The sequence below is a fragment of the Xyrauchen texanus genome, chromosome 1, assembly GCF_025860055.1.
Source record: "Xyrauchen texanus isolate HMW12.3.18 chromosome 1, RBS_HiC_50CHRs, whole genome shotgun sequence".
Classification (NCBI taxonomy): Eukaryota; Metazoa; Chordata; class Actinopteri; order Cypriniformes; family Catostomidae; genus Xyrauchen; species Xyrauchen texanus.
In genome coordinates, this window is record NC_068276.1 from 56,245,480 (window position 1) to 56,272,019 (window position 26,540).

At 39.5% G+C, this 26,540-nt stretch overlaps 1 protein-coding gene across 1 annotated transcript in view; it reads left to right on the forward strand.

Moving 5' to 3' along the window:
• galnt18b (UDP-N-acetyl-alpha-D-galactosamine:polypeptide N-acetylgalactosaminyltransferase 18b) overlaps positions 1–14,067 on the forward strand; it is a 108,680-nt gene extending 94,613 nt beyond the window's left edge. Inside the window, exons 10-11 of the mRNA XM_052141864.1 lie at positions 4,393–4,557; positions 13,412–14,067. Coding sequence (XP_051997824.1) covers positions 4,393–4,557; positions 13,412–13,558 — 312 coding nt within the window. The 3' untranslated portion in view covers positions 13,559–14,067. The remainder of the gene's footprint in view (positions 1–4,392; positions 4,558–13,411) is intronic.
• The last annotated feature ends 12,473 nt before the right edge of the window (positions 14,068–26,540 follow it).

Consider the following 26,540-nt stretch of genomic DNA (forward strand, 5'->3'; position numbering starts at 1 on the left):
TGGGTCGGCAAGTTCCTCCGCCGAACTGTGGACACATGAGGGCTAGGGAGGAATCGACCAGGGATTCGAGTTGAGTGAAGTCTCCTGGGAAAAAAGACACACAGTTTTACCTCAAGCGAGGGAAAGGGCGTATATGCAAGCGATTCACCTGGCCAGCCCATCAGCGTGTTACCGAGTTCTACTGGCTCGGACCTGAGAAAACACAAGATGAAACTGACTCAACCCTGTGATTGTAATATCTCGCAAAGGTGTTGGGTGTGGCCTAACCCGCTGCTCTATAAATGTATGCCAGGGAGGTACCCTTGGCCAGTGCTCACGAGGACGCAACGCTCCTTGTCGAGTGAGCTCGGACCCGCAAGGGGGGGGCACAGCCTGAGTGTGATAAGCCAATGAAATGGCATCTACAACCCAGTGGGAAAGCCTCTGTTTGGAGACATCGTTTCCTTTCTGCTGTCCCCCAAAGCATACAAAGAGCTTTTCAGAGCATCTAAAGCTCTGCGTGCGGTCCAAGTAGGTATGCAACGCATGTACCAGACACAGCAACGAAGGGGCTGGGTCTGCCTCCTCCCGGGGCAGCGCTTGCAGGTTCACTACCTGGTCTCTGAAGTGCGTGGTAGGAACCTTGGGCACATAGCCCGGTCGCGGTCTTAGGATCACATGAGTGTCTGCCGGACCGAACTCCAGGCAAGTGTCGCTAACAGAGAACGCTTGCAGGTCCCCAACCCTCTTGATGGAGGCGAGAGCGATCAGCAGGGCAGTCTTAAGAGAGAGGGCCCTGAGTCCAACTGATTCTAGTGGCTCGAGGGGAGCCTCTGTTCGGTCGTACCAGAGCGGGCAGTGGGAGGTCTCTCGGGAGGCAAGCAGGTCTACCTGGGCTCTGCCGAACCGTTCCCAATTCAGCTGGAACAGACTGGGGGTGGAGCCTCCACTCTCCGCTGGGTAAGCTTTGTCGTGACAGTGCGTCCGCTACCACATTGAGCTTGCCGGGAATGTGAGTGGCATGCAGTGACCTCAGTCTGAGTCTCAGTCTCAGTCAATTGATATGCCAGCGTAGCGGGGCCCCTCTCCAACGGCCCGCGGCGGCGTGCCCTTGGCACACGGTGCCCCAACCCAATCTAGCGGCGGTGGTAGTGACCAGGATGCGTCGGGATACCTGCTGCAGGGGCACTCCTGCCCGTAGAAAGCAGAGGTCTGTCCAGGGTTTTAGTGTTTTTCGGCAGGCGGGGGCGATTGTCACACGGTGCGTGCCGTGGCGCCATGCTCGTCTCGGGACTCGAGTCTGAAGCCAGTGCTGAATCGGTCTCATATGCATCAACCCCAGCGGCGTGGTTGCGGCAGAGGATGCTATATTCCCCAGGAGCCTCTGGAAGCGTTTTTGAGGGACGTTGTGCCTGGCCTGAATTTGGCGAGGCATTTTAGCACCTACTGCACACGCCCGTTGGTGAGATGTGCGGACATTGAGACTGAGTCTAACTCCATGCCGAGAAAGGAGATGCTCTGGACTGGGGTGAGCTTGCTCTTTTCTCAGTTGACCTGAAGCCCCAAGCGGCTGAGGTGCCTGAGCACCTGGTCTCTGTGAGCGCATAGTAACTCTCGGGAATGGGCCAGTATGAGCCAGTCGTCGAGGTATTTGAGTATGCGGATGCCGGCTTCTCGGCTCCGCACATCCGGCAGGGGGCGTGTTAGTGACTGAGGAGGAGGTCCTTTAGTGGCGCCCTCTGGACTCGTCAGAACCGGCCGGACGGGGAACAGTCGTGGGGCTGAAGGCAGGCCTGGGGCTGTGTCCAGCGTGCTGGGACTGTTGAGATCTGGGGGCAGAGTGCCGTGAGAACGGCATTTGCGGGCCAGATGACCCAGAGACAAAGAAAATAGCTCTTTTATTGACAATTTGGGTCAACTCATCAGTAATTAATTTTCATTATCAATATATAATCCATTCATTGACGCAATTAATGACGCATTTATGACGTATTAATCCATACCATTCTTCAACCAATGTCCATATTTTTGCTAAACTTAATTTCAAAAAGAGGTTTACATGCTCTTTTACATATAATGAAATATGTATTGTCTACATGGCAATAGTGTTCTGTATAAACTACATGTGCATTCTTTTCCCGCTATTCTCTTGCCATTATTTATGCAGCATTTTAGTCAAATCATTTGTTTTTGTCCCCAACAACTGCAGACAAATTGTTGAGGGATGAATGTATCCTTAGTTTTCTGATATTAGACTGTTGTGGTTCTTTTTAACCATCTGAATATTGATTAGCAATGTTTAACTATAATCTTTCCTCTTCCTTGCTCCAAAAATGTGCTTGACAAATTACATAATTTTATTTATAATGGAAGCATGCAGATAGGGCTATAAATAAATATTCTGTTAAAAAGGATATCCCAAATAAAACATTTACATATACGTATTCTAATTAAGACCATATTCTGACTCACATCGGAGTATTACTGTACATGTAAACGTGCTCACTCATTAATAAATTCAGTCAGTCACTGACTCGTATTTGCATTACTAAAAATCAAACACTCAAGTCAGCGTGCACTGGCACACCGGAGCATAAGCACAAAAACATTTGTACCTATGCTTGTCAGTTGACGTGCGCAAAATAGCATTTTCAAGTCAGTTTCTGCCTTATAAATCCCAATTTGTTCCTCACTTTTGAAGTAGGATCAAATCCATGGAATTTTAAATCAAAACTGATCGTACGTACATTTATTAATAAGGCCCCAGGTCCTGTATTAAGACAACATCCACAGCATGATTTGGGGGAGCTGAAGTGGAGGGAGAGGGAGATATTTAATGAGTGGGAAGAGGAACCAGTTGAAAATATACCTTAATACATTGCTCACGAAACTGTCTATGACTCTCTGTTTTACAGTAGCCCCTTCTTGAGTTTGTCATTGCTTACGCCAATGACAAAAATAGAAAAATACTACAAATTTCTGGTGCTTTTTTGTGATTGGTTGGGGCAGTCTTCAGCTCAACCTCAATGTTTGTGTGGAACAGGAGCCAGCTGGTATGTGATAGCTGTGCAGTATGTGTAAACCTCACTCCCCCTAGGGGCCATTGCTTTAAAGCCTCCTTATTAGCCCATCTGACTCCCATGTTGGGGATCGCTGGTTCGAATCCCGCTCAGAGCAGGTCAAGCAGGACTGGTTACATTTGTAACACACAGCCGCCCCCAGACTGCTTTTATTCAATGCACAAATCGTTAAAAAATATATATATATGTATTTAATACTATTATGTGAACCTACTGGTTTTCAAATGTTTGATTGGGTGGGCAAGACTCACATTTGGGTGAGCTCAGCCCACTCCTGTCCATACATCTGGCCCTGTCTTCTCTCTTACATCTGTTTGCCTACTCTTAGATCTATTTACACTAAGTGGGGCTGCTGAAATTGTAATCGAGATTTCACGATTACTTAATTGTGGCATCTATAAATGTAAAGTGTCAACTGAAAAATTTCCATTAGGGAAACTGTAGTCATGTCTGATTTTATCTATTTATTTCTAGTGTGTGTGTGTGTGTGTTAATGTTGTTTGTTTGCAACATTAATCTTTTTAACAATTCATAGAAATGCACGTTGTGCACACGAATGCAATGATGAATCAGTGTGTTTAGATTAGTCTTGGCCCAGACAGAATCAGATTTTTTTTTACTTAGTTTGAAATTCGTAGAATAGATTTAAATAAAACTGCTTAATGCATTAAAAAGTCTTAATGACTCCTGAAGGAATATTCAAATTTGCTAAATATTTAATAAACAAACAGACTTGCAGATTTCCACAGAATTGGGGCATTAGAATTTTCTGCAGAATTCTGTGTGCACAATTTCTGTAAGGCTGTCAGTAACAGTTAATATCATTTAGAGAATTGTATCTCATTGAAAGGTTCATTTTCCTTTTCTGTGTCATCTTTCATTGTGGCCTAAAAACGTAGTGACTGTCTTCTTCCAATCTGGGCGGCTGTGGCTCAGGTGGTAGAGCGGGTTGGCTGCCAATCGCAGGATTGTTGGTTTGATTCCTGGCCCACATGATGCCACATGTTGAAGTGTCCTTGGGCAAGTCACTGAACCCCAAGTTGCTCCAAATGGCAGGCTAGCGCCTTGCATGGCGGCTCTGCCACCATTGGTGTATTAGTGTGTGTGTGAATGGGTGAATGGGACACAGTGTAAAATGCTTTGGTGACCTCTAAGGTTAAAAAAAGCGCTATATAAGTGCAGACCATTTACCATTCTCTGACACCATTTTTCTTCACATCATCTGTTGTACTGTGTATACTGAAGTTTGTTCAATCCTATATTTTCTATTTTACTGTGTTGGAAGCTGTTTCCCTCTGCTGGTATTATTCATGAGTCTGCTCTGTCATTGCAGAATGTATACTACACCAGCACTCAGCAGTTATTCCTGGGCATCTTAAGCCCAACCATTGATGATGATGATAACAAGTGCCTGGTGGATGTGAACAGCCGGCTACGGCTCATTGAGTGCAGTTATGCTGTGGCTAAACGCTTGAAGCTCCACTGGCGTTTTACTCAGGTAAATACATGATGACTCCACTTGCTGTACAACCTGCATTTTCAATTGAGTGAGAATTCATGCCACAAACTTTAAAGGAATAGTTAAAATCCTGTAATTTGCTCACCCTCTTGCCATTACAACCCCAAATTACTTTTTCATGAGTGCATTAGCGCTTTCTCATGCTTGAAAGCTGCGGTCTCAGTTCATTATAATTGCATGGATAAGAGCGACCACAAAATTTCTGCTTTTGTGTTCCACGGAACAAAAAAGTTGTGCAAGTTTAAGTAAATGATGACAGAATTTTCATCTTTGGGTGAACAAGTTCTTTAAAAGAGATAACAATGTATAAGAGTTTCTTTTTAAAATGTTGTATGTGTAGCCTTTGGAGAGGGGCATTTTTTCATTTGTTCTCTTCCAGAATTCTTATTAGAGAACACAAAGGTCAGATGGAGTCATAAATTCCTCAGCTTCAGTCATCTGTGAAGTGCAAACACATAAACGACTCTCTCTTTCTCAGTTATTCCCCCAAACAGTGGGATTTCATGTCATTTTATGAGTCTACATGTTCATGTAATGTAAATAATCCATGAGGGAAAGGGTAAACAGGTTTTACTCTCTGGGATGCCAGCTGAATTGTGGGAATGAAGTGAGGATAACGGTTCCTTTTATACCCTTAAGTGTCGTGATTGGTTCTTTCTCAGCTCACTACGCAGAGTCAACTGTAAGTAAGCCATTTGTAGGTTGATTTCACCTTTAAGTATATATAGGGTATATACAGATTTGGTGGCACTATCAAAATATTCCAATGTCTGTTTAAGTAGCCCGTCCAGCCAAACACAGCTACGTTGCCTCATCCAATGGCATGAGTTTGGGGAGGGACTAAGTTTGTAAAACCAATAATAAATGGGGGAGTTTTCTGGAGCACCTATTTTTTATTTATTATTATTTAATCAGATTTTTACATCAATCTAATTTAACATTTGAATTTGTGCACTTGATTTCCAGCATAGATGTGTTTTTTTTATTACATTTTTTTTTATTGCATTATCAGTCCTTTTAAAAAAATCATAATAATAGACTCAATAGTTGGGTTTAGCAATTCGTTTGGACTACATGTAGTATAATATGTGCATTAAAGGTAGAGATATCAATTTAAAACAACTTTTACCTTTTACATTTTTTGCTGTTTTTCCTGCTGTCCTTCGATTTTATGGTGTGTTTTGCTCTTAAGTAAAATTAAACACTTGAGCTTTGATGATAATTACATTGCACCATATGAAGGCAAATTACTTTCTTTAAACATATTTTGTCCATCAAGATGGTCTTTCTCCATCACTGACATATTATTCGAAATATAGGCAAGGGATAGTTCACCCAAAAATGAAATATTCTCATCACTTACTCACCCTCACACCATCCCAGATGTGTATTTCTGTCTTCTGCTGAACATAAATATGAGGTTAACAAGAATATCTCAGATCTGCAGGTCCATACAATGCAAGTTAATGGTGACCAGATCTTTTAAGCTCCAAAATGATATGATCTACATCTATAAAAATTATATGAGGTATGGGTGAGAAATGAATCAATATTTAAGTCCTTTTTTTATTATTATCAATCTCCACTTTCACATATTCTTCTTTTGTTTTTTGCGATTCGTACTCTTTATTAGTATCAACACCTACATAGCAGAGAGGAGAATTTATTGTAAAAAAGGACTCACCCACACCTATCACATCGCTTCTGAGGATATAGAATTAACCACTGAAATCATATGGATTGCTTTTATGCTGCCTTTATGTGCATTTTTGAGCTTAACATTTTTGGCACCGATTCACTTGCATTGTATGAACCTACAGAGCTGAGATATTCTTCTAAAAATCTTTGTTTGTGTTCACCAAAAGAAAAAAAGTCATACATGTCTGGGATGGCATGAGGGTGAGTAAATGATTAGTGAATTTTCATAATTGTTTTGGTGAGCTATCCCTTTAATCGTTCTATCTGCTTAAAAAAAAAAACAGCTGATTAAATTTTTTTAATGCAATATAATTTATTATTTATATTATAATGACTAATTATGAACATGCCAGAGTTTGATACAGTCCAAAATCAGATTTGGGTCACATTCGGCTGCGGTGTGAATGTAGCCTCCATTTTCTTTCTTAACAGTATTTTGTGTTAAAGTGTGAACCTTTGCTATTGCTGCAGGCAAAGCTTTAGACTAATCACAATCACACGCAGGCATGCACACACATACACTCGCATCAACAGTGAACCTAATTAGATCAATACTGTAAGGAAAATCCCAAGTTGGTTCACCTCCTTCTCTTGAAGTAACAGGCCAGGTCCTAATATCATAACAGTCAGACTAATTCTTTATATTTGATTGATTAGTTAGTCTGGAAACAAGGTTGGTTCTCTGGCAATGTGAGAAACCATTCAGGTGGACTTCAGGCAGTGATGCAGAAAAGTTTAAGCCAAACTATGCACACACATGTAGTCATGCTCTTTATGTTTAAACTATGTCCACAGTTGGATGCACACCGCCATATTAGATTCATATGCTTCAATGAATCACTTTAAAGCCTTTGGAATCTTTAAAACTTTTAAATAGTTTGTATGCAACATTATTGATTGATTGATTTTATTTTGTCCGTGGAAAACGAATTGAAATATTAGGCAAAATGTTAGCCTCAGTCATAATTCACTTTCCAGCATAATATCATGGCAAATTCATCAGAAATTGTACAAGTTACTACTTTTATTCCCTTACAGACCAACCAATCAACAAATAGAATTGTAAATCAATACAGACTATTCTTTGCCATATATTGTCCTAACCCTTTATTTTAAGAAAGTAAAATATCAGTGAAAAAATTAATGGAATAAGTTTGGGGGCGGAACTATCTGTTTGTACAACCAATGATAATTCGAGTTTTCTGGAGCACTTATTTTTGATTCACACCCCAACTGTAAACTGTTTGTTTGATATAAATGACTGATGTGCTGTATGTCAATAACCTGCGATATACGTCCCTCGTCTCGTTCAAACCCAAACGTTAGATTTTTTTCTGTGGTACACAAAATATAGTGGTGCAAACACAGGAAAATGCCCTCGCGCTCTTCTGGAGCACTGATCCGATAAACTGTGATGCTTGGTGCTCTATGTCCTGTTGCTCTCATAAATGCTTAAGTAAAACTGCTTCAGATAACACCCGTCATGAAGAAACAGTTAAGGAATGTAAAGCCTTGATTTGGTGACCTTCTGATCTCAATAAGGGGATTCCATGACACCTCTCAAAGAAAAAAAGAGACTGAGAGTCCCCAGTACTGAGCCCACATGAACTCAGGTTTTAAAGCCAAAGGCAATCTCCTCACTGAGTGCTGGCAGTAATCAGCCATCCTATCTTAGTCCTCCAGTCCTCCTTTTTCCCTGGCTTGACATCACTATGGATTCTTGTCTGTAGCTTTAGCCAGCTCTTTCATGTCTAAGCTTGCAACGATGTGCAGTGTTTCCTCACAGATACACCAGCTGTAACTCTATCAAGCTTTTGGAAGCTTTTAGAACAGTAGGCCATGGATGAGAAGATGAATTTGATGTGCATGATGTCTCTGTTGAATACTATGACCCAAACTTTCAAACTCCTCATGTCATCATACTTTTCATGGATTAATCTCACATGTGCTGGTCATGTTTCACCCCAAAATCAAAAGAAAGAGATAAGAAATAATATTTTTCTTAAAGAAAATGAAACCTAAGAAAAATAGTCTTTGATTTATTTTTACTGTACGTTACTATAACGGCAAAAATGGAATTATATGTTATTGTGGAGCGGGACAAGGTCGTGTGTCTGTCATTGGGGAGAGAGGAAGTGTTAAGGGCTATCACCTGGTGATAGGCTTGAAAAGGCTGCCAAGAACGCCAGAGAGACAGAGAGAGTCAGGGACAGACAAACCCGAAGTTGTTAAGCTAAAGTGCATATTTGTTGTGAAGCTAAAGTGCATATTTGTTGTGAAGCTAAAGTGTACGTAGATTGTGAAGCTGAACACCCAAAACACTGATTGTGAAGCTGAAAATGCTGAATAAAAAGCTGACTAACCTGGACGGCCATCGTCAAGCCCTTCTTGCCCTTCTCGCCCTTGAGCTGCGCTACTAGGAGCTCCTCCAAGCTCAGGCCGAGTATCGGCAGACCTTCTGGAGCAGGCTGGCTCCAGATAGATCCTCCGCCACGACCCCGGACGCAGTGAAACAGCTGCACATCCTACTCTCCAAGATGGGCCCCCAGGACATAGATGCTGCGCCACACTGGAGGCGGTGACTGACTGCTCGAAGATGTCCATGGACGCCTCCTGTGCAGCATCTACCACCCGAGGACCGCCTGGACTACGTGAAACTGAAGACCGCTGTCCTGCAACGGGTTGGCCGCACCCCAGAACAACACCGGCATCGGATCCTCTCCCTCACGCTGAGCAAAGTCGGCTGCCCATTTGCTTTTGCCCAGCAGCTCCGTGATGCCTGCCGAAGATGGGTTCTAGCCAGAGAAGGCCCCGGCGTGGAAGATGTCATCAATCTGATGGACGTTGCCCTTACACATCCGTACTTTTCATTTATTAGGGACCTGTTGAATCAAGTTACGCAGGACACTCAAACCCATGAAAATACAACCCAGTTATTAGTCCCGAGGAGCCATCCGGAAACACTTATCCAGGCGCGCACCACATCCAATGGCGGTTCACATAGGACAAGAACGAACACTGCACCGTCTAATGACCCGTATTTATTAGCTGGGCATTCGCGGGGATGTACGCAGATGGTGTGCAGCATGCTGCTAATGTCAGTTGGTGAATCCACCGGCCACCCCAAGAGCACTTCCTACGAAATAATTGGTATGGACTTTCTCGGACCGTTAGAACGGTCAGCATTTGGATATTGCTTTTTATTAGTCCTGGTGGATTATGCAACAAGATATCCGGAAGCAGTGCCTTTACACAACATCTCAGCACGCAGTGTTGCGGGGGCACTCTTCCAAATTATCTCCCGGGTGGGGATTCCGAAAGAAATCCTCACTGACCAAGGCACATCGTTTATGTTATGGACACCACGCAAACTTTACAAACTGCTAGGGATTAAATCGATTCGCACCAGCTTTTATCACCTGCAAACTGACGGGCTGGTGGAATGATTTAATCAAACCCTGAAAAATATGATTTGCAAGTTCGTGCATGAGGATGCTAGGAATTGGGACACATGGATGGAACCCCTATTATTTTCAGTCAGGGAGGTCCCACAAACCTCCACGTGGTTTCCCCCCTTCGAGCTCCTGTATGGACGCCAGTCCCACGGGGTGCTTGACGTCATACGGGAGGTTTGGGAGGAAGGTCTTTCGCAAAGCAAGAATTAAATTCAATATGTCCTTGATCTTCGAGCAAAGCTACACACGAGCAAAGACAATAAGTCAGTTGTCACAACAAGATTTGCTTCTCTATCCCCTTTATTTTCAAATGAATGCAACAGAGAGGGGGTCAGGGGCCGTGCACTCGCAGGAGGTGGTGGGGGTGGAGCTCCCTGTGCTGTACATTAGTCGTAAGCTCTCTTTGAGAGAGACTAAGTACAGCAGCATCGAGAAAGAGTGCCTTGCCATCAAGTGGGCGATCCTAACAATCCGCTACTACCTGCTGAGGCGGGCCTTTATCCACCACTCCTATCACACCCCGCTTCAGTGGATCACCGCATGAAGGATACCAATGTGTGGATCACTTGTTGGTACCTGGCACTTCAGCCCTTCAAATTTAAGGTGGTCCACAGGCCACAGATGGTTGTGGCTTACTTCCTCTCCAGAAAGGGGGCGTTGTTCGGGACTGAGTCGGGCATTGGGGGTATGTGGAGCAGGACAGAGAGAGTCAGGGACAGAGAAACTCAAAATTGTGAAGCTGAAGTGTATATTTGTTGTGAAGCTAAAGTGTATACGTCGATTGTAAAGCTGAAAAGCCAAAACTCTGATTGTGAAGCTGAAAACGCTGAATAAAATGTTGACTTACCTGGACTGCCACCCCACTTCCCACTACCTTCTTGCTGGAACTTTTACAATTATTTACATTTGTAGAATTTCTCAAACTGCTTTAACCCTTAAACGCATACCTCGGGTCTTTAAAGACAATTTTGAGTGCTGGATCTCTAAAGACCCGAATATATAAGAGTGTTTGGGAAAATTACCATGCTTTAAGGTTTAATAACTGTTGATTTAAATAAATAATACAAAAATCAAAACAAAATACTGTATATTACAAAAATGGGAATCTTAAGAGAATCACCAGGAAAAATAAGCTCCATTTTCTTTTTGTAATTCCTAGAAATTCTAATATGTTATTTAAATTGGAAGTTTTTGTTGAACTGCTTTAATGTATAGTGATTTAAATACAAAAATGAATGTAATTTTGTACAAAAATGATAATCTAATGAGAATGTTTTGAAAAATAATTTTTTTATACACTATATAACTTCTTTTCTTTTAATTTTAGAGTGAAAAATTACCCCGACATGTTTTTGTGCGATTCACGTTTATGGTAGATATATCTGTATGGCAAATTTCAGAGTGGAATACTAGCATAGTAGTCTTACTCTTTCAGCCATGAAGGCTTCATTTTCTATATACATTACTGCAATTATATGCAGTCCAAATATATATATATACACACACACACACACACACATACACTAGCAGCCAAAAGTTTGGAATAATGTACAGATTTTGCTGTTTCGGAAGGAAATTGGTACTTTTATTCACCAAAGTGGCATTCAACTGATCACAATGAATAGTCGGAACATTAATAATGTGAAAAATTACTATTACACGTAGATTTCTCATCAAAAAAATCCTCCACGTCCAGCAATGAAAGGCTTTGCAGATCCTTGGCATTCTAGCTGTCAGTTTGTCCAGAAATATCACCCCACGCTTCCTGAAGCACTTGCCATAGATGTGACTGTCTTGTTGGGCACTTCTCACACACCTTACAGTCTAGCTGATCCCACAAAAACTCAATGGGGTTCAGATCCATAACACTCTTTTCCAATTATCTGTTGTCCAATGTCTGATTCTTTGCCCACTCTAAACTTTTATTTTTGATTTTCTGTTTCAAAAGTGGCTTTTTCTTTGCAATTCTTCCCATAAGACTTCCTGAGTTCTTCTCTTTACTGTTGTACATGAAACTGGTGTTGAGCGGGTAGAATTCAATGAAGCTGTCAGCGGAGGACATGTGAGGTGTCTATTTCTCAAACTAGAGACTCTGATGTAGTTATCCTCTTGTTTAGTTGCACATCTGGTCTTCCACATCTCTTCCTGTACTTGTTAGAGCCAGTTGTCCTTTGTCTTTGAAGACTGTAGTTACTCCTTTTTGTGAAATCTTCAGTTTTTGGCAATTTCAAACATTGTATAAACTTCATTCCTCAAAACAATGATTGACGGATGAGTTTCTAGAGAAAGCTGTTTTGTTTTTGTGCCATTTTTTACCTAATATTGACTTTAAGACATGCCAGTCTATTGCATACTGTGGCAACTCAAAAACAAACACAAAGAAGCGTTTAAGCTTTTTTTTAACAAACCAAATAGCTTTCAGCAGTTTTTGATATAATGGCAAGTGATTTTCTTGTACCAAATGATCAATTTAGCATGATTACTCAAAGATAAGGTGTTGGACTGATGGCTACTGGAAATTGGGCCTGTTTAGATTTGATTAAAATTGACTTTTTTCAAATAGTGACGGTGCTGTTTTTTACATCAGTAATGTCCTGATTATACTCTGTGATCAGTTGAATGCCACTTTGGTGAATTAAAGTACCAATTTCCATCCGACACAGCAAAATCTGTACATTATTCCAAACATTTGGCTGCCTGTGTGTGTGTGTGTGTGTGTGTGTGTGTGTGTGTGTGTGTGTGTGTGTGTGTGTGTGTGTGTGTGTGTGTGCGTGTATTTATCACTTTGTGGGGACCAAATGTCCGCATAAGGATAGTAAAACCCGAAATTTTTGACCTTGTGGGGACATTTTGTCAGTCCCCATGAGGAAAACTGCTTATAAATCATACTAAATTATGTTTTTTGAAAATGTAAAAATGCAGAAAGTTTTCTGTGAGGGTTAGGTTTAGGGGTAGGGTTAGGTTTAGGGGATAGAATATAAAGTTTGTACAGTATAAAAAACATTATGTCTATGGAAAGTCCCCATAAAACATGGAAACACTACGTGTGTGTGTGTGTGTGTGTGTGTGTGTGTGTGTGTGTGTGTGTGTGTGTGTGTGTTTATTGCTAGTATTTGTTGAACTGCTATCACTGTAATGCAGTAAAAAATAATATATATTACAACAATGGGAATCTAATGAGAATAACCATTACGAGCAGTAGACTTCCTTTTGTATAAAGAAAAAAAAATACTTAAGTGCCAAATAAAGTATTTAAATTGGTAGGATTTGTTGATCTGATTTATTTTATGGTGATTTAAAAAAAATACTGTTTATTACAGTAACAGTAATCTAATTAGAATCACATTTATAAAAATATGCTTAATTGTCTTTATACAAAATCTAACTTTGTTTCTTTTATTTATAATCAAACATATATCATAATCATAATGGCATACTACCCCTAATATTTCTTCCATGTAGCATACTGTAATTAATAAAAGTAGTACGCTAGTGTCATTCCGAACTCAGCATGTTTTGATTCCAGTACTGTGAGGAGTGTTTGGGGTAATGCTACATCAATTTGAATCTTAGGGGAAGATGGATGAAGCTCTGACAGCTCTATCTATACAGGAACATGCCTGGGCATAGCTGGAAGAGACTTTAATGAAATGTATCTATTTTCTCTCTCTTTCCTTCAGGGAGGCTCTATCCAGAACATCAAGTCAAAGCGATGTCTTGAACTTGTGGAGAACAATGACAATGAGTTTGGATTTCAGCCTACCCTCCAAAAATGCACAGGCCAGAAATGGACCATCACCAATTTGTTGCCTGGTAGCACCTTATGATGGTACCATTGAGACCTACGAATTCCTGGATATACTGTATTTCAGAAGAGAAATGAATTTGGGAAGAGGAGACCACAAAGCACCTGGATGTCTCTATTTGACTTTGACATCATATGATAAATGTTAAACATTTTTCTGAGCCACTGTACTTGTGCATATGGATCAGCCACATTTGGCAGATATTGCATTGTGTATTCTGAGGTTCTACACTGTAACGGGAATTATTTTGTGCTAGAAATGCTTGGTTTTATCTTGACTTGAAGGTTGTACCGGCTCTATTGCACACGTTTTGTATTGGGGCTGTAATTGCTACTATGTAGCAAACGCTTTGGCAATGTTCTTGCTGCATTTCTTCTAGCGTCTCAGGTTTGTAGGTTGCGATTATTTTGAAATAACACTGTAGGTTTTTGGGACATGCCAATAAGTTGGAACATATCTAGATACAATCAACTGTTTTATATCTACATGTAAGTAAATATTCTCAGTATTTATAATTCATGGCAGTAAAAAGAACAAATGCTATGAAGATTTGTGACTTCTGCTCTTCTGATTATGCTACACACATCCTTGAAACATTAGTCCTGGTAGACACAGACAGAGCTGCAGTTATGACAGGTTACCTAATTCTTTGCAGTGTGTGCTTTGGTTCAGCTAGCTGTGATGAGTTACATGGCATACGGTGACTAAGTTCACAAAAGTGTTTCTTCAGGTTCACACTGTGTTTTACAGGCACATCAAACACAAGCTACATTGAGTACATTAACAAAACAAAAAAAAAGAAACATGTCATTCTGCATGACTGCAGCTATTGGGATGTTTTAAAAGGTTAGTTTAGCCAAAAATACAAATTCTGTCATCATTTACTTACCGTCCGGAACACGTATGATTTTTATACTTCCATGGAACACAAAAGAAGTTAGTCAAAAGTTGTATTAAAAGACAATAAAAGTTGCATAAAAGTAGTCCACATAGCTTTTTACGCTACTGTATATTCAAAATAGCCATACAATAGCTTTGTGTGAAGAACAGACCTTAATGTTATTCATTGAAAATCTTCCCCATTTCAGTAGGGCACTATGAATTTTCTTGTTTAATTTTGTTTGATTTTTTTATCCAAATTCTGTGTTTTCCTTTTTAATAATATTATTTTTTTTTTTTAGCATCTCAACCCTGCCTAATTAACTGAATTCACAATACAAATCAAATGAGAATATAGTAAATTTCAACAAAATATTGCAGTCATTTTTGTCAAATAAAGTACTACACATTAGTTATTATTATTGCTACTGCATTAAAAATATATTTTTTTTTATTTTTCATGCAGTAGTAATATTTCTAATGGAATGTCTTCAATTACACACATCCAACTGAATTTAACAGAGCTGTTTTCATGCAGAAGTTTGCAGCACATGCAAACTAATATATATATATACCGTATATATATATATATATATATATATATATATATATATATATATACGTATATATATATATATATATATATATATACGTATATATTTAATTTAATATAATAATATAATTTAATATAATATAACAATTGAATAATTTATATATATATATATATATATATATATATATATATATATATATATATATATATATATATATATATATATATTATTAAATTGCACCCTTTTAATCACACTTGGCCATTTCACAATTTCATATTGATTCTTTGTTAAGTTGTCTTTCATTTCATCCCAAATTCTGCGAAATTCAACATTTTACTCTTAATTCCATTATTAATGATTCAATCCCTTTTTTTCCATCCATGTTTTCCACATCACAGAAATCATTGGGCCCTACAGTACCTCTCTAATCCCATTAACACTCCTCTTTATTGAAACTTGACCCGTCATGTTCATTACTGACATCAAACCGGGTGCCACATATCTTGAATCGACATTTCAAAGACTTTGCAAAACCCTTATTTTCAGTTATGATGGAGGGGAAGATTACAGTATCAGTGAATGAAGACTTACATTTTGGACTGTTCCCACACAAAACTATTGTATGGCTTAAGAAAATCTATACTCTATCATTCATATTGACTACGTTTATGTTGCTTTTTGTCCTTTTGAGCATAGCAGTCCATTCTCACTGCAAGCTTTCATTGTATGGAAAAGAACAGCTGGGAAATTTTCCAAATGATTCCTTTTGTGCTCTACTGATGAAAGAAAGTCATACGGGTTTGTAATTTAGTTTTTTTGGGTGAGTTATCTCTTTTAACCCTTGTGCGACCTTCGGGGCATTTTTGTATTTTTCATTTTAGTATTTTCGATAATTTTGTCTGTTTATGCCAACGGCATAACTTTAGCAAAGGTGTGTATTTGGGGGAATTTTGATATTTCAACCTCAGTTCCTATAATACATCTATAATACACTGTGTACACAAAATAATTACACTCAGGACCTTAAGGACAAAAATGTCCCCATTGAAACCGATTAAAACGGCAATATTTGATCCCAGAGCCATTAAAGCATAAAATCATGAATTCTATAATATTATGCTTTCATTCTGGAGCCCTGGCTTCAAAATTAATTTTCTTATTTATAATAATTCTTCCAGCTGGTGCCATTGTTCCTCATGTTTAGCCTCTGGAGCAAATACATGCTTTTTTCCTGTTTTCTGTATTATAGAACACTCCAGGCCAATTGAATAAATGATGCAGAAAAATTTGTTTGGATGTTTTGGCATGGATGTCAGAGTGTGTTTTGTATGTGTGTATTGAGAAATGTGTGTGTGTGTGTGTGTGTGTGTGTGTGTGTGTGTGTGTGTGTGTGTGTGTGTGTGTGAGAGAGAGCATGTATTTATCACTTTGTGGGGACCAAAGGCATTAAGTAAACAAACTGGCATTTAAAGGGTTAAAAAGGTAAAAACAAAACAAAAACAACAACAACAACAAAAAAAACATTTTTGTCCTATAAGGTCCTGAGTGTGATTTTCTTTTTAAAAATCTGACTGCAGAATCATTGTTGCTAATCACTAACATATCCCAGATTGTGATCATCTTTAAAACCTTTTTTTAGGTTTAAAACCTGAAAATGAATGAATATTTGGTAGATATGATCAGGGCTGATGTTGCTTAACTAATTGAAAGTGGAAAATAATATTAATATATAATCTTATTATTGCAGATAATTGACTTGGGCATATTTGTCCTCTAAGGACCTTTGAGTAATTTTTTAATTGATGCACAAGGGTTAAGACTAAAAGACCTAAATGACAGTAAGCAGTTTTGATTTTCACGTGTCAAAAGTTTTATTCTCAGATGATGTTTGAAATCATCCATGTAGCAGGAGTTGTGTGCACTGATTGCATAGATGTTTTTCTTGAAAGTTTCCCTCTCTATCCCTTTCTCTCTCTAGTGTGTATCAAGGGAGGAGACGAGTGGCACTTTCTGTTCTTAACTTGCCAGTCCTCATTAGCATCTACAGTCATGCTGGGCTGAAGGGATGTTTGCCATTAAATATACATGAATACCCCCCTTCTGCCACCCTCACATTGCCACGGAAGTCTGTGAAATGCATGTAGATAAAATCTCAAAAAGGTTCAATCTTAACAGTGCATAGCAGATGTTCCTGGTCTCATGAAATTTACGTGACCATTGCAACATTTTTACAAAACTGAAATTGTGTTCTTCATTACACATTTAACTGAAGTTTCCAAGTGAATTGTCCAGTGGGGGCACCAAAACCAAGCAAAATGAGGTTGTAATGGACAAGGTTTTTAAGGTGACTTATAGATGGAAGTTTTAGTAAGTAAAATGTATCTCTCTAACCTAAAACTTTACCCTAAATCTAACCAATAATGTCTGAAAAGACAAATGAGAGTTTAATAAAACAGACATCCGTACACTTAACCAACACCTAACCTTATAAAATAGTGTTTTAAAATGCAATATCTGGAGGAAAAAAAATTCAAACAAACATACATTTACTAAAGCAACCAAGTTATTTCATGTCTCTTCTATACCACTTTCACTTTTGTGCATCTTTGGCTGGACTCGATCCGCAGTCATCGAGTCCAGAGTCCATTGCTCTGTCACGTGACTTGCCAAGCAAGCTAATGATAGGAATAAATGTACAAAAACAGCGCAAACCTGCATCTCAGAAATGCATTCTGAGATGATATTCTTCTCACCACAATAGTACAGAGTGGTTATCTGAGTTACCATAGACTTTGTCCGAATCAGTCTGGCCATTCTCTGTTGACCTCTCTCATCAACAAGACATTTCCACCCACAGAACTGCCGCTCACTGGATGCTTTTTGTTTTTGGCACCATTCTGAGTAAATTCTTGAGACTGTTGTGCGTGAAAATCCCAGGAGATCAGCAGATACAGAAATACTCAAACCAGCCCATCTGGCACCAACGATGTGATTATCTAATCAGCCAATCATGTGGCAGCAGTGCAGTGCATAAAATCATGCAGATATGGGTCAGGAGCTTCAGTTAATGTTCACATCAACCATTAGAATGGGGACATTTTTTTATCTCAGTGGTTTGGACCGAGGCATGATTGTTGGTGCCAGATGAGCTGGTTTGAGTATTTCTGTAACTGCTGATCTCCTGGGATTTTCACGCACAACAGTCTCAAGAATTTACTCTGAATGATGCCAAAAACAAAAAACATCCAGTGAGGAGCAATTATGTGGATGGAGATGCTTTGTTGATAAGATAGGTCAACGGAGAATGGCCAGATTGGTTAGAACTGACAAAGTCTACGGTAACTCAGATAACCACTCTGTACAATTGTGGGGAGATGAATAGCATCTTAGATTGCTATTCTGAGATGCGGGTTGGCGCTGTTTTGGTGGCACAAAACATGTGTTAAAGTAAAAGTGTTTTGATATCAAAAACATAGCGGGGGCTGAGTAATAGAGTGAAAAATATGTTTTTATAAAGTCTTAAACCACAACTGAACTTGTGATTTGTGGGACAATAAATAAATCACACAGTTGTTGTATCATGTCTAGTGTGCATTTCACCAGGAAACTGCAGCGAAACTTAGAGAGCGGTACGTAAAAGTCAGTTTGCAAAAATGTATATAGAGGAATGCTCATTCTATGAGACCAGTTTGGAAAAACTGCATACTTTTGCTTTAAAAAAAGGTGCCTCTTCACGCCTTTGTTAGCCAAAAACCAAGAATGCTAGATGGTGCTTATTTGTGTCTATAAAGGAGGCTTGCCAAAAGGATTATTTGAAAAATTGTGATGCCCAGTTTCATTGTAAACACAGAGCAATGGCACACAAGGTCAACTGTCTGCTCTTATATAATTGTTTAATAGGAGTTGCTCAGATCAATATTACATTGAACCATTCAGTTGGCAGTGTCCTGGCTGAATTTGTCCTTCTCCATCCAAAGATGATCCAAGTGTAAGCCCTTTCAATTTTCATATGGACAAAAGCAGTGAAGTTAATTAATCCTCTCTGTGCAAAGCCATGTAGAGGAACTTACTGCCCTCCAATGCAAAACTACTACAGTTTACAATCAATGAGAGATTTTGTTATGCCAATTACAAGTGAATTTTGCAATGACTAATTGCTAAACTCTCATTCACATGATTTGTGTCAATATTCCCCAATACATTGAAGTGTCAGTACACTTTCCTCCCAGTACCGAGTTGCAAACAGGTCAAGCATTATAACATGATCATCAAAGTTCAAGCAATTTAAACTTTGATCCCATTTGCTGCTGATTACTGGAAATTTTGAATGGTGTACCATGGTCAAACTGGCTGTTGTCCAACCTAAAATAGCTGATGCATGTCAAGTTTACGACGAGTAAATAATTTGTCCTTGTTGAACTTATAATGACATATCGTAATTGGAAACGTGCAATGATATGAAAGTTTCAACTTCTCTGACACAACATGTAAAAACAACCAAAATGGCAGCAGCTTCAACAGGTTGGTAACTCTACAATGTTTTGAAACTTGGTAGATGTGGTCAACTGTCATTGTATGGAAAATAGCTGTGCAAGATACCATCCGACCATATTAGACACCATTAGACATCATCAAACCCAATGGCTGGCTGGTTGCTAGGCATAGCTAGAGTGATCTGGCTGGTTGCATGGCTGTTCCGGCTTATAACCGAGCATTGGGTATTTTGGGTGGTTGCTAGGCATTGCTCCTATTACACCGTCTTTATCTAGTTTTGATTTGACATTTTCAAGAAAGTAGCAGTTGGCTGTTTCTGTTGAGTGGTTTATAAGAAATCCTAGTTGCATTGGGTGCAGAGGGGTGTGCTCCTTATTCAAGTGAGTGGTCAGCTGCTTTGCTACCCATTTCTCGCCCACCTTGGAAACTACAGTTAAAATACTAATAGGTCTGTAGTTTCCAACAGTTCTTTGATCACCAGCCTTGAAAATGGATGATACAATGGCTGACTTCCAGGAGCGTTAAAATTTGGGAACAATTATTCCATGGTTCCTATCTCAATATCTTTGCCATCCAATCATCAAATTTATTTTTTGAAAACCGCCAGATACTCATGACAATAAAAGCTAAAAGCACATATGATTGGTTAAGAGGTCATCAGCATCCTCCATTTGCCTGGGCGGAGCCAGAGAGGATGCCCCAGGAGATTACCTCCAGTGTTGGACTCACTGCTTCAAATTGAAAACTGAGGCGATCTTTCGAGGTAAGACAAGTTATTTAACATGTGTTGTCAATATTGTATATTGACAATATATATATATATATATATATATATATATATATATATATATATATATATATATATATATATATATATATATATATTATTGTTTATATTTTTGTAAAGAGGCACACCTGAATGAACTCATCATTTGATTAATGGAGTATTTCATGACTTGAACTTGGTGTGTCAAATAAGGTAGACCAAAATCCAAAATATGTAATGCGGAGGAGACTCAAGGAACAGTTTTCTTTGCTTGAAGTATTGCAGATTTTTCTGTGTTTGTGTTTGTGTTTGTGTTTGGGGGGGTAGCTGGGTGGATATTATTAAGGATTTATATTGTCTCAACTCATGGGAGGCGCAGTTTGCTTGTGTTTCTCAAAGGGTATATGGGTTTTGCACTTAAGATTCATGCATGCTGGTTTTTCCTTAAATTTGCAGAGTGGCACAGATGCAATAAGCAGGATGAAGTGCTATTTTCTCTCCCCTGCGACTACATGACAGTTTCTAGCCCTCACCTATATCTATAATTCAGGTATCTTTGGGGAAAGGGGGCAATAAAACAGTGGACATCCATAATCAAACACACACACACACACACACACACACACACACACACACACACACACACACACACACACACCAGCCTTACTCCTGATACCGCAGAAGTAAAAAAAATAACGAGATATTCCTGTTACAAAATGAGTGCAGCATGACAGCAGGGAATAGAAGAGATCATGTTAAAATATGAAGAGAATGAGAGTATAATCTGAGCTGAGAATGGGCATGATTCCCAGTGGAATCCAAAGCTACAGGGGCAGAAGAGAGACTCTCTTTGTTTTCCATTCTGCAGGTATGTTACAGGTGCTACAGGGAGCATGAGGTGTTTAACAGAGCATTAAAGCACACCTGAGGCTGCAGCTGTAAGCACGTATAAATAAGCTCAGTGGAAAACATTGCAATTACTGCAGTGCTGATATCTGCACTTGATTTAAATTTTATTTATTTAACTTAAATAAGGGTAAATCTCACAAAAACTACAGAATATGCCCAGGCCATATATATATAAAATTAAATAATTATATAAGCAGCCATTTAATTAGTCAAATTAAAGGGATAGTTAAACCAAAAAAGACAATTATCTTATGATTTACTCTCCTTCCTGACATCCCAGATGCGTATGACTTTCTTTTTACTGCAGAACAGAAATTATGATTTTTAGAAGAATATTTCAGCTCTGTAGGTCCTCACGATACAAGTGAATTGGTGCAAAAAATTGTAAGCTCCTTATTCCACAAAGGGAGCATAAAAGTAACTCCAGTGGTTAAATCCAAGTCTTCAGAAGTAATATGAAGGGTGTGAAAGTGAAAGAGAAGTTGAGAATGAAGACTTTTCTGAAGACATTGATTTAACCACCAGAGTCATCTGCAGTACTTGTGGATTTTGTAGCTTTAAAATATTGACACCCATTCACTTACATTGTATGGACCTACAGAGCTGAAATATTCTTCTAAAATTCTTCGTTTGTGTTCAGCAGATGAAAGAAAGTCTCACACTTGGTTGGCATGAGTGAGTAAATGGTGGGTAAATGATATGAGAATAACTTTTTTGGGGTGAACTATACCTTTAATAGCATGCTGAGAAAGGCTCCCAAATAAAGATAAACATTTAATAATTAAAATAATTATAAATACAACTCGATGGACTGGCGACCTGTCCAGGGTGTCCCCCGCCTTTCGCCCAATGTTAGCTGGGATAGGCTCCAGCCCCCCACGACCCTGTACACAGGATAAGTGGTTGACGATGGATGGATGGATAAATACAACTCTATATAATTATATTTTTAAAAATGTCTTTAATAATATCAATGGATGGGCCTATATATAATAATAATAATAATTATTATTATTATTATTATTATTATTATATAATTACTATAATTTACATATGGTCACAGGGCATGATTAATTAATTTAATTTAAATTAGTAAATTTTTCCACAGAATTAACGCAACAGCCTTAAAAAATATGTACGTATAGTAATACGAAAAACAATGATATATTATTTAAATTTTACATTTTTTTTTTTTTTTAAGTAGTAGTTGTACTGCTTTTAATAGTGCAGTTTTAAATCAAATAAATAAATAAGCATTATTGTATCATCACTGAATTTGGTGTGGAATATAATGTCCTGTTTTTAAAAATAAACTTTTTATGCACACTTTATTCTTTAGTTATTTTCTTTTGGAATGAAATGTGACTCATGAGATTCATCAATAATGTCTTTAATCATAATGAATGGTGTGATCAGGGAGCATGAATATATTCATATCTATTTAAAAATGAAGGTAGAGTTGCTAAACATATTTAACTGTAAAATACTACTTCACCACCTGCTTTTCTGTCTTGTTCAAAAGAGGAATATACAGTACACATGATCCCATGGTTACTCAGATTTTGGCATTACATTTGTAGATTTGCCAAGGTATCGTTTCATGCAAGAGCTCTACAGAAGGCCTACTAAAATCTAATTTACCCTCTTCCGTCAAAGGTTTTGAAACACTTACTCATTATTTATCATAATAGTTTTTTTTCTTCACATTTTAGAATAATAGTAAAGTCGTCAAAACTATAGAATAACATAAATGGAACTATGGGAATTAAGTTGTGACTAAACAAAATACCTCTTCAGTAGTCACTCTTTGCCTAGAATTTGCAGACATGTACTCTTGACATTTTCTCAACAGTATTGAAGGAGTTCCCATCTATGTTTGGCACTTATTGGCTGCTTTTCTTTGTTGTTTGTTCGAAGTCATCAATTTTAAAAACCTAAAAAAAAATGTTTTTATAATGAAATAAATTAATATGGTGGCACAATTATATTTTTGTGAACTATATTTTGTGTCTTGGTTACTATCGTAACCTCCGTTACCGAGGAAACAAGACATTGTGTCGATGTAGTTGCACTAGGGGCTGATCTTGGGAGCCCCAAACACCTCTGATATTTGAGAAAAGGCCAATGGGAATTGGCGAGTGAAATTTGCATGCCACTCCCCCGGACGTATGGTATAAAACGAGCTGGCTCGCAACCACTCATTCAGGTTTTGTGCTGAGGAGCAGAGACAGGGTCCCGGACATTTCAGCGTGTAGTACACCGCTGTGGCAAGGGGGACACAAAGTCAGAAGACGAGAGTAACCAAGACGTTCCCTATCTGTCACTCACTTGACGTTGTGTCTATGTAGTGACACTAGGGGTCCCTATCCAAAACGCCACAACTAGCTGAACTGTGTTACGTGAACTGCCGATGCTGGTGCAAGCAAGCTGCTGCATACGAAATAGCAAATAGCAAGAAATCTGCACGTAGCCTCCTCCAATGCCCCCAAAAAACGGGGGTAGACGTATCTAGTATGGGAACAGTCCATGGCTATGCTTTCAGGAGGAAAAGACACAGCGTAGACCACATCCTGTTCAAAAGGGAGGTTATCATGTGGCATGTATATATATATATATATATATATATATATATATATATATATATATATATATATATATATATATATATATATATGTATATAATAAAGAATTAGTAAGTGTTTCAAAACTTTTGACTGGTAGAGTATATATACACAAACACACACTGTATATATCATGATCAGTTTGAACTTCTGATCTGGCAATTCTTTTATTTTTCATGACTTTGTTGAGAATGTTCAAGGAGTATTTTTGATAAATGTATTCATGTGCCTTCATTTGCATTTCCTTTGTTGCTTATGTAAAGTGAACAGTGTAAATTATTGCCTTCTCATTCTGGTGTAGTGCTAAATACTGAATAATGAAGAGCTCAGAGCTTAAAATGTAAAAAATGAATATGCATTAGTTATATGCCTATAAATGATACATCATTTTTGATATTTTGTTTGTATACTCAATATTATACCTCCATGCCCAGAATAATTGTTTAGTGTATATTATTTACTGAAGGTAGACTACCTTGGACTGGCGACCTGTCCAGGGTGTCCCCCGCCTTTCGCCCAATGTTAGCTGGGATAGGCTCCAGCCCCCCGCGACCCTGTACACAGGATAAGCGGTTGACGATGGATGGATGGATGGATGGATGGATGGTAGACTACCTAAATTCATGTAAATCTGACTGAGGAATTGACCGGTAAGTGGATACTAACTTACACTTACTGTACTGTCCCATGCACAAAAACAGAAATCTTCAAATACATGAATAAAACATAAAGTAAAAAAATTGCTTAGCCTAGCACTAGCAAAATAGTCAAACTGACCTTTTTCACCTGGTCAAGCTGGTTTGTGGATAACTTATGGTAGTGCTGCTTACTAAATAACTGGGGCATGGTTGTCATTAAATAATCTCATAATCCTCATAAGTCCTCTGTCACTCTCTTCATAACACGAGAATGTTTTGATTTAAACAGCATTGTAAAACATGCATTTCTATCACCTATGCACTGTCAGAGAGTAAACAGATGGGCTGTAGAGATCTGTGTTTAGAAGGACAGACTCAGTCAGGGTGAATATAGAGTGTTATTAAAACTAGCAATGTAAGATACCAATCAGTAAACAGAGATCTGAGTCTGAGTATTACTGCACTCTGGATTAGTCACTCAACTGTATTTATCACTCAAATGTAAGGCATGGGAAAGTCATTCATCTACAGGTGTGTGTGTGTGTGTGTGTGTGTGAGCGTGTATTTATCACTTTGTGGGGACCAAATGTCCCCATAAGGATAGTAAAACCCGAAATTTTTGACCTTGTGGGGACATTTTGTCGGTCCCCATGAGGAAAACAGCTTATAAATCATACTAAATTATGTTTTTTGAAAATGTAAAAATGCAGAAAGTTTTCTGTGAGGGTTAGGTTTAGGGGTAGGGTTAGGTTTAGGGGATAGAATATAAAGTTTGTACAGTATAAAAACCATTATGTCTATGGAAAGTCCCCATAAAACATGGAAACACAACTGTGTGTGTGTGTGTGTGTGTGTGTGTGTGTGTGTGTGTGTGTATTGCCTACGTTGTGGGTGCTTATAAATCATACAAAATTATGTTTTATGAAAATGTAAAAATGCAGAATGCAGTTTTCTGAGAGGGTTAGGTTTATGGATAGGGGATAGAATATAAAGTTCTCTTACGAGAGGTTCTCTCGTATTGCGTAAGCTAGTTTACGCTATGGGAAAGATTAATCTTTTCTGAGATATTGAAGCCAAAAAATTATCCTTAATTTTGTATCCATTGTCAACGCAGTGCAGCAGCTGCATACCTTGAGCGGGCTAGCTAGCGAGCTCATTGGTTGCTCTGCGGCAACTGCTGCAGCCTATAGACGAACTTGAGTGAACTCGCGTCCAATGACAGGTGCCCGCGCCGTCACTGTATCAAAGCCCGCCAGAATGGGCGTGGCTAGAGTGCATATAAGCGTAAGTTCGTAGGCTGGAACCCTGATTTTCATCTATTCAGCGAAGCTCTTCGCATCTCTGAACTGCAGAAGCCGCGTCGCCGTTAGAGGGGCATCTAGCAAGCTTGGACAGCGCTCGAAGAAGCCGGCCGTCTTCGCCACCTTCAGCCATCCTGCGAGCTACGCCATCCGGCGACGTATCCTTTTTAGAACAAGCTAGTTCCTCAGCGAACTTCACAAAAAGAGCAACGAGCGTCTTTTTAAAGACGCCTCGCACCACCTGCGCCTCATGCCACGCCCCTCTCAGCGCCGGAGACCGCCACCTCATCTGCGCTCTCTGCTTGGGACTGGAACATGCAGAGCTCGCCCTCGCTGACGGCGGATGCGACCTCTGCGAGGAGCTTCCGATGTCGACCCTGCGGGCTCGACTCGAAGCACTCAAGACCGAAGCCGCCGCGGCTGCTTTCGTTCGCCCAGCGCAGAAAGAAGCGCCGCTCCCAAAGGCTGCCGGAACCGGTGTTAGAAGCGACTACCTCGCCGGAGCCTCTCCCTCGAGCCTCGCTTTCACCCTCCCCGCCCCCCCGGGACGCGCAGTTGCCGCCGAGCGGCCGCACTGCTGCCATTTCGGATGACGAGGCGGAGGATAAGGGCTGCTGTTCCATCATGGCTTCGGACAGCGAGGAGTGGTCAGGCTCCCAAGCCTCCTCCTCGGCCCAGGAATCCAGCAGGATCCGCGCCGGAGTCGAAGAAGAACTAACGTGCCTCCTCACACAGGCCGTCGACCGCCTCGGGCTGGAGTGGTCACCGCCCTCTGAGCAGGCTCCCAACAGACTCGACGGCTGCTTTCTTCAGAGCCGTCGCCGCGCTCCCTTCCTGCCGG